Source organism: Bos mutus, chromosome 16 (genome assembly GCF_027580195.1).
Source record: "Bos mutus isolate GX-2022 chromosome 16, NWIPB_WYAK_1.1, whole genome shotgun sequence".
Lineage (NCBI taxonomy): Eukaryota > Metazoa > Chordata > Mammalia > Artiodactyla > Bovidae > Bos > Bos mutus.
In genome coordinates, this window is record NC_091632.1 from 49,931,963 (window position 1) to 49,940,936 (window position 8,974).

The 8,974-nt window shown below is 39.0% G+C and overlaps 1 protein-coding gene across 1 annotated transcript; it reads right to left on the reverse strand.

The window, feature by feature from the left end:
- Positions 1 to 2,643: 2,643 nt before the first annotated feature.
- On the reverse strand, positions 2,644 to 5,990 carry LOC102285258 (lymphotactin-like). Its single transcript, XM_014478659.2, is given in 4 exon segments — positions 2,644 to 2,908; positions 2,911 to 2,978; positions 3,860 to 3,974; positions 5,796 to 5,990. Coding segments are annotated over 4 exon segments (324 nt in total). The 5' UTR covers positions 5,857 to 5,990; the 3' UTR covers positions 2,644 to 2,828.
- Between the last annotated feature and the right edge of the window lie 2,984 nt (positions 5,991 to 8,974).

Below are 8,974 nucleotides of genomic sequence, written 5' to 3' on the forward strand. Positions count from 1 at the left end.
AGCCTGTCGGGCTACAGTCCATAGAGTCTCAAAGAGCCAGATGTGACTGAAGTGGCGTAGCATGCAGGCACATACATACGTATAAAAAACTGAATCATTTTGCTGTACAGCAGTAATTAACACAACACTGTATATCAGCTACACTTCAATTTTAAAAATGAAATAAAAATAAATAAATAACCTGAAGTAAGGAATAGAAGACACAATGTACCAGAAGGTAAACTCTATGAAAGCAGGGGTTTGTTCTGCTCACAGTTACAGTTTCTGGCACATAATAGACCCTCAACAAATTGTTACTGAATGAATGAACTAGTTGATTAATTAAGTTGGTTAAACGAAGCTATTATGTAGGCCTGAATAGTCTTTTCAGGGGTACATTGCATATGGTTTGGTCTTCAGGGAATTAACCTCTGAAGAGAGGAAGCCAGTGTGATATAGAAGTCAAAAGTATGAACTTGGAGCCAGGCTTCCATGGCTTCATATCTGAATTCTATCCCTCACAAGTCAATAGCCTTATTATGCCTTAGTTGTTTTGTCTTTATTAGAGGTCTGTAATGTGACTATCTTAACAACATTTGCAAATCAATAAAATAGTGCTGGTTACGCAGTAAAAACTGCTTAAGTATTTGCTATAGGCAACAGACTGGTCTTACAAAATGGAAAGTCAAGAAGTACTGTCCACAGTTGATAGAATAAGAAATAAATGATAGGTATAATACCTAAATCTGTAAACATAATTAATTAAAATATCAACATAATTATATGGAGAGAATGGAAAAAGAAACCTAAATCCTCATGTACCATAAAAGACAGCCACAGTGTCCAAAATTGACAGCCCAGGAATTAATGGTGACCAAATAGGACTGATTTGAAGTATTAACTGACCCCCACAGTTCTCTGCTAGGCATTGGAGACCTGATGTACTGATAGCCACAAGCAGCTTTCAGTCTAATTGCAGGATTGGGGTGGGGGGAGCAGAGACAGGTACACAAGCAGTTTCAATATAAGTTGGTTAAGTTTTAGGTTATAGTTAAGGACAAGTAGCTGCAGGAGCATGAAAGAAGGGTCACAGCCACTAAAAAAAAGTTAGTATTTTGAACCCTCTCCTTCTTAGGTTATTTGGTTGAATTGAATTGAAATCCAGTAAACCACAGGATTACATTTAGTAGACACAAGTCCTACCTAAGCATCCAGTCAATTAGTTAAAATTTATAGACACTGTTTGATTGAAACCTCTTAGCATTACCTTAGATAATGTGATAATAAGATGTGTATACCTATAGTCTTCAGTATATATTATCTCTTGAATACTTGTAGGGTTTGGGAGATATTTGTGAAATGCAAGTACATGTTCAATCAGGAAACCTCTCTTTCATCTTCTGTGACTTTATTAGGTTTCACCCCTGCATAAAACAAGCGATTTCTCCTTAAGTGTATCTTTTAAGACCAGCTTTGAAGATTACTGTGGGCAAATAGCAATGAGAAAGGACAGATGACTCCACCCTTTGCTAGGAGGCAGTATTTCAATCATTCCTCTCTGTTTCCCTGATAGTTCAGCTGGTAAAGAATCTGCCTGCAGTGTGGGAGACCTGGGTTTGATCCCTGAGTTGGGACGATCCCCTGGAGAAGGGAAAGGCTACCCACTACAGTATTCTGCCTGGAGAATTCCATGGACTGTATAGTCCTTGGGGTCACAAAGAGTTGGACACAACTGAGCGACTTTCACTTCACTTCACTCTGGTTCAGTAGTTGGATGACTAAGAGTAAGCTGATTCAAGAAGTTGCCCTCAGTTACCCTCTGAAAATACTTAGCATTTCAGATTGTCCCCCTAGAACCAAGAAACAATTGGTCCTTGAAACTATCAAGGTCTGATCAGCTCTAAACTATTTAAAGTCAAATAGAAGTGGATGTGTACATTATCAGCTACTTGGCTAGCACAATCATAACCATGAACCAAGTTAGCAATTTAAAGAGAATACAGGAGGACATGAATCTGGGATATTTAGGGGACCAAATGAAGTAACATTAATTAAAACTTTACTGCAAATTATGATCACACTCAAGAAATGTTCCAGGTGACAGTGTTCGGGATGTTAAATCCCAAACGCATAACTTGTGTGTTAACTAGAGTAGTGACAATTGTGGAAGTTGCAGAAAGGCAGTGAGAACTTTGCTTAATTTGAGTAGAATTGATTTTTGTTGAATAAACTGTCTAACCTTGGCAAATGAAAGAACTGACAAACTGTGTCTTTTTCCTTTCTCTTGTAGATGAGATGAAACATAGAGGTATGAGAATTTGCTTAAGATCAAACTTGAGTGAAGTCACTTTTTGAGTAGTGAACTCTCAGAATGGGAACCCAGTAACAGTCAGATAATTTTCTCCTTTATTTCTTAAAAATAGAACTGCATGATGAAGACAGGTTGAAATAAGGCTTAAATTGTCATCATCACAGTTGTCACCTATGAGTTGTGTAGAGAACAACTTCATGCTAGAACCTAAGAATAATGAATATAGCTTTCATCTCTGATAAACACTGATATAATCTCTCCCATCAGGGATCAAAAGGAGGAATGGTAAGGACAGAAATGGAACACAAATGATGTATTACCTTTCCCAATATGTAATGAATAAATTTGTGGAATATTCTTAATAATAAATATTTATTAATTAGAACATCTGAATGATTACAAAAGAAATATTAAATATAAGAAAATAATTTGACTCATGCAGCATTTTTATGAAAAGTGAATATAATGTAATCAGTCCATAGGCTTTGAAGGGAAATGAGGTGGCTGGCTAGGGAAGGGACAAAGTGCTGGAAGGTCACTACCCAGTCAGGGTCACAGTTGTATTGGTGGATTGCTGGGCTCCTGTAGGCTTGGCCTGGCTTATATTTTTCCTATCTTTTGGACGGCTTTTTTCACCCAGGCAGCTTGAGGATCAGCACAGATTTTAAATCCTCTTCTGGTAATGAATCTGCAATACAAGGAAAAGATAGGCAAAATTAGTCACATCCTCAAAGCCTTGGGACCAAAAGTTAAGATCAGATCATATAAAAGAGATCTTGTGCAGAAATGACTGGATAAATCAGTCTTTCAGATTCACAAGATCATAAATGAAAATCATTCTTCTGCAATCTATTTTTTCGTGAAGAAGAAATAGCTCCAGGTAATACCCAGATTCCTTGTTCAGCATAATTTTCAGACTCCTATCTCATCATTGCCACCAAGTGATGTAATTAAACTAGACATTTGAGGTCCTTTTTCTTTTTTCAAATCTAAGCACAGTCATCCTATCTTCTGCACAAAAGGTGATTTATTTATCTTATTTGAAGGGGTGGGGGGTAAAGTTGTGATTATATGTTGGGAAGTGTTGCTGTTTTGAAAATGAAATCCTGGAAAGAGAATGGTACCATGTAGGCTAATTGTTGACACTATTCCTTGAGATGTGGCAACTGATAAAATATGGCATTCTACTCCAGGCATCAGAAAGGAAAGGCAGGGAAGGGGTGGGTGGGAATAGAGAGATATCCCACACCAGTGTGGCTCTGTGCTCCAATTCTGATCTGATCCAGCCATCTCTAAACCTAACCCTTGGGACCAAGCACATTATCTATCTGGTTCCCAGTCCGATTATTCTGTTAAGATAAATCAGAAAGGAGGGTGACAGTATTAACTCGGTTGCCAAGTTTTTGTCATCATTGTTTGGGGCTTTACAAAGACATGGTTAATATGGAAAACCAAAAGGACAGTTGGCTAAGTTGAAGTCTTCCTCCTTGTTAACTTATTTTTCCTGAGGAGGGCGTCATTCCTGTACACTGTGTTCCATCAAGCCCAGTTTTGGGGAGAGAAACTCACATCACTGCTTTCACAGAGCCCTCCTTGATGGTGTAGGTCTTGATGTTTTTAATTGGCAGTCGTTTTGTAGTCAGACTCACACAGCTGCTCTTTTCTAGAACTTCAGTCCCCACACCTGTACAGAAAACCAAGCAAACAAAAATAAAATGTAATTTCTAACAATATAAATGTTAGAGTGTCATCAATTAGATAACAAAGAGTGACCTGATAAAGAGTAGTTTGGGACAGTCAATATTAAACATGGGAAAGGTAGTTCATTTTTGATTGAATCACTAAAGGTGTTATTTTAAATGGTAAAATGAGAAATATGTGAAGACAATAGTTCACAGAGTCCTCACCCTCAATAGATATGGCCTGGGGGGATTAAATTTAACAGTTTCCAGAATATCTTACATTGGAGAAGGAAAAATAACTTGGAAGAATTAATAATATAAAGGGTTTCCCAAAATCTAATAGAAGTTTTTAAGTGCTGACTTTCTCCTAAGCTGAAGAGACTGATAGTTGCTTCTCAGGGAAGCAAATATTCTCAGAGAAATATTCAGTGAAAAATCATCTAAAATAATAACTGATGATGATAGTTTTGAACTATAGTGCTGCTGATATCAGGAGGCTTTTTATAAACATGGGACTGAGAAGATGTTCACTAACGTTGCTCTTCATCTCCCCTTGTCTCCATCCCTCAGTATCCAGCCTGCGTATTCTCTATCTGCTGTATTTGCCAATTTTCTTTAATGCTGAACTATCTGTGAACCCAGTGAAAGAGGGAAATACCCCAGTGTCCACAATCCTCAATCTTTGTTCCCCTACCCATATATGAGTTTGCACCAAATGCCAGCCTCTTGTCTCAGAAAAATGCCAGCCAGCCACAGTTCAGGCAACATTTGACTTAAACTTTTTGTTTTAACAGTATTTTATTTAGGGAACAATTTCAGGGACTTTCAGACCGTACCATCACTATTTACAGAGAACCGTGAGGATCCACAATCAGGCTCAGATATTTTGGTCTAAGTATCAAGTCTACAGATTAGGAGTTTTAAAAGAGAGTTTCTGAAGCATTAATTATATCCCAAGGATATTCCTTCTTGTGGTCAGAGCTGCCAAGAGAAATGTACTCCGACCAGCTGAGAACAAATGATCCTTTAAAAAATACGTGTCAAATGCTCAGTATTGTAGCTAAGTCTCAACTGGGTATGCCTTATAGTTTATTTGATTGTATATAAGGCACTGATATTTGTTAGCACTATAGTCTCATACAAATTCAATAAGTTTATCCTAAATGGGAACATTCATAGCAGTAATATAGACTCTCCTACACACTTAAATGTAATATTGATTTCCTGGGTATGAAGGTATGAGCTTCCAATCATTTTTGTTTTAATAGAAAACATTGATTTGTTTCAGAACATAACACTCTCTAGTCATTCCCACATCATGACTGAGCTCTCAAATTTTTTGAGAATTTATCAAGATCAATATTAAATAGGCAAAAACCTCAAAGGTATACACAATTGTCATCACCATTCCACAGCTAACATTAATTAAGAAACTAGGACTTGTGTAGTAACCTGAAAAGTTTACTATAAGTTTATTATAATTTACACTATTGATTATATATAATGTTTATTTCATTTTAACCCCAGGTAAGTGTATCAGTTATCATATTCATCTTATAGTAAGCATAGGCAAAAGCAAGTTAAGAAACTTACCCCAAATTGCCCAGTTGTGAAAAATAGGAGCCTAGCTGTTAGCCAAGATATATCTGCGAAATCCACAAGATCCTCTAGAGTCAAATTATTCCCATTTTGCACACAGGAAGACTGAGGCTTAGCTTGGAGAAAGTAGTTTACTCCATTCAAAACCTGAGTCAATACCAAAATGCCTGGCCACTGCCTGCACACCTAGATGTTCCTTATCTCATAAATAACCTTTGACTCACCTTCCACAGTATATGCAGCGAGACTGCAGATCACCAGGCAGGTCAGGATGAGAAGTTTCATGACTGAGGTCCCTCTGAGCTGTGCAGCAAGAGGCTGAGGACCTTCACTCCTCTGAGTCTCTTTTATCCCCCCAATGGTCAGCACACTTCCTGTGCTGAGAGGGGGAGTTTCAAAGTGAGTGTGGAATCACGGAAAGTCTTTGCAATACTGGTGCTTTCTTAGTTTGAAAAAAAAAAAAGTTTCTTTGTCCCCACTCACACTAACCCCACATCTTGTGGCCTTTTCTCCTCCTCCTGTGGTTAATGTGTCAGTGAAACCTTATGTGTGTACAAAAGAAACGTAGTTGTCTCGTCTCCTGCCACCAGTCTAAATTCAAACCTCCCACTGCACACGTGTCCCAAGGCCATGTCGGTGTGATGGCCCAGCTGGAACATGGTGTAAAGGAAAAGCGGTGGGGTGGTCACTGTGGTCTCATTCCCCGACTGGCTCATGCAGCATTCACTGTGACATGAGGCTTCCACCACCCTGGGTCATATGCCCTTTGTGACTCCACAGGGAGCCAAAGAGATACTGTTGCTTTCCCAAGTTTTTCAATCCTCTGTCTTCTTTTTCTCCTCATCTGTCCTCTGCCCACATTCAGTTGATCCCCTTTCTTACACCACCCTTTCCACATGCCCAAGGAACATTTAAATAAGAGTGTTTGGAGCCTGTCTATATTCACAGGTTTGCTTTATTGTAGCTTACTACATGTTTTTTAAAATAGATTTTGAAAAGTTGTCCTTACATAAACTTTATTTTGGAAAAAAGAAAAACAAAACATTATCTATAGATGATTTTTAAGAAATTATTGTTTTAAGAAAAACAAAATTATGTATAATATCACCATTCTGATGGTTTTTGTTGTTAATGATTTTCAGTGAATCTCTATTGGTATACATGTTTACACAGCTGTGACAATTATAAATATTTAGACTATTTTTATGTCAATGTAAAAATCTTCCTTTTTTTTTATAGTCTTCATATAAAAGAGTCTTCATATTCTGAGTAAACACAGACATATTAAGCCATTCCCTTATAACATATTGTTATGTAGACCATGTCTATAAGATAAATATTCACTGATATACACCAATGACCAGGAGTAGGATTACTAGGCAAAATCGTATGATCATCTTTATAACTCTTGCTACATATTGACATAATCTTCCCAGAATATAATTTCTATTTGCTGTGCTTCTAGCAGTGTTTGACTGTATCACTTGTAATGAACCCTTTCTGGCACTCAGTTTGTTGTTGGGTTTTGTCTTATTTTGTTTAGTAGGTATCTATTTTTAAAAAATGTCACTCAGTTGTGTCTGACTATTTGCAACCTCATGGACTCCAGCCAACCAGGCTCCTCTGTCCACGGGATTCTCCAGGCAAGAATACTGGAGTGGATAGCTATTCCCTTCTCCAGGAGATCATCTCTGATGCATGTATTAATTATGTATGAAGCTAAAAGGTTTTGTCATTACTATGTAGGGATACAAAAATAAAATTCATATTATGTATGCTGCTGCTGCGGCTGCTGCTGCTATGTCGCTTCAGTCGTGTCCGACTCTGTGCGACCCCATAGACGGAAGCCCACCAGGCTCCCCCGTCCCTGGGATTCTCCAGGCAAGAACACTGGAGTGGGTTGCCATTTCCTTCTCCAATGCATGAAAGTGAAAAGTGAAAGTGAAGTTGCTCAGTCGTGTCCGACTCTTAGCGACCCCACGGACTGCAGCCTACCAGGCTCCTCTATCCATGGGATTTTCCAGGCAAGAGTACTGGAGTGGGGTGCCATTGCCTTCTCTGCATATTAAGTATATGTATAGCTAAAAGTGGTTTGCCATTGCTATTAGGTATATGGAAGCAAATTCCTGTATTTCCTATATTCCTATAAAATTATAGGCTAAACTCTAAGATATTTTTCATCAACGGCATTTAACTTTCCAGTCAGACTTTACTCAGAAATTTGAATCTTTCTTATTAACTCCACCTGGCTATACCATCAGTCCTTAAACTCAACATATCTTTCCATTCAGAATGCTCTCTCTCCTATTACTCTGTGACATTGAATAAGGTTTTACCTTCTTTTCAGTATCTAAATACAGATTATTTGGGTCTTCTTAGACTCATTGGCTCTAAGAAGCATCTAAGACTCACGCCGCTGCTGCTGCTAAGTCACTTCAGTCCTGTCCGACTCTGTGTGACCCCATAGACGTTAGCTCACCAGGCTCCCCCGTCCCTGGGATTCTCCAGGCAAGAATACTGGAGTGGGCTGCCATTTCCTTCTCCAATGCATGAAAGTGAGGTTGCTCAGTCGTGTCTGACCCTCAGCGACCCATGGACCTCAGCTTTCCAGGCTCCTCCATCCATGGGATTTTCCAGGCAAGAGTATTGGAGTGGGGTGCCATTGCCTTCTCCAATCTAAGACTCACAGGGTGTAAGATTACTTGGGTCTTCTTAGACTCGTTGGATATCCATATGTTATTTCCAAACAAGCCATACAAACAAGCCGTATTAAGTGTATATGTAGCTCATGTATATGTCTTCTCCTGTCTCTCTAGAATGTTCAAGGCAAGACCTCTTCATTTCTTGTTAGGACTACGTAAGTAGACCAACTGATTCCCAGGTCTGGGTCTCCTCCCTTTTCAAGATATTCTCTGCAGCATTGCCAGAGAAATTATTATAAAATCTTAATCTAATTGAGTTGTTTTCCTACTGACATATGTTTGCTAATTCCCAACACATACAAGATTCATTTCAAACCTCACATTTTCGTATATAAAGATGCTCAGATCTAACAATGCTTTTCCTTTCAGTTCAGTTTAGTTCAGTCTCTCAGTTGTGTCCAACTCTTTGAGACCCCATGAATTGCGGCACGCCAGGCCTCCCTGTCTATCACCAACTCCTGGAGTTCACCTAAACTCATGTCCATCGAGTCAGTGATGTCATCCAGCCATCTCATCCTCTGTCATCCCCTTCTGCTCCTGCCCCCAATCCCTCCCACCATCAGGGTCTTTTCCAATGAGTCAACTCTTCCCATGAGGTGGCCAAAATAGTGGAGCTTCAGCTTCAGCATCAGTCCTTCCAATGAACACCCAGGACTGATCTCCTTTAGGATGGACTGGTTGGATCTCCTTGCAGTCCAAGG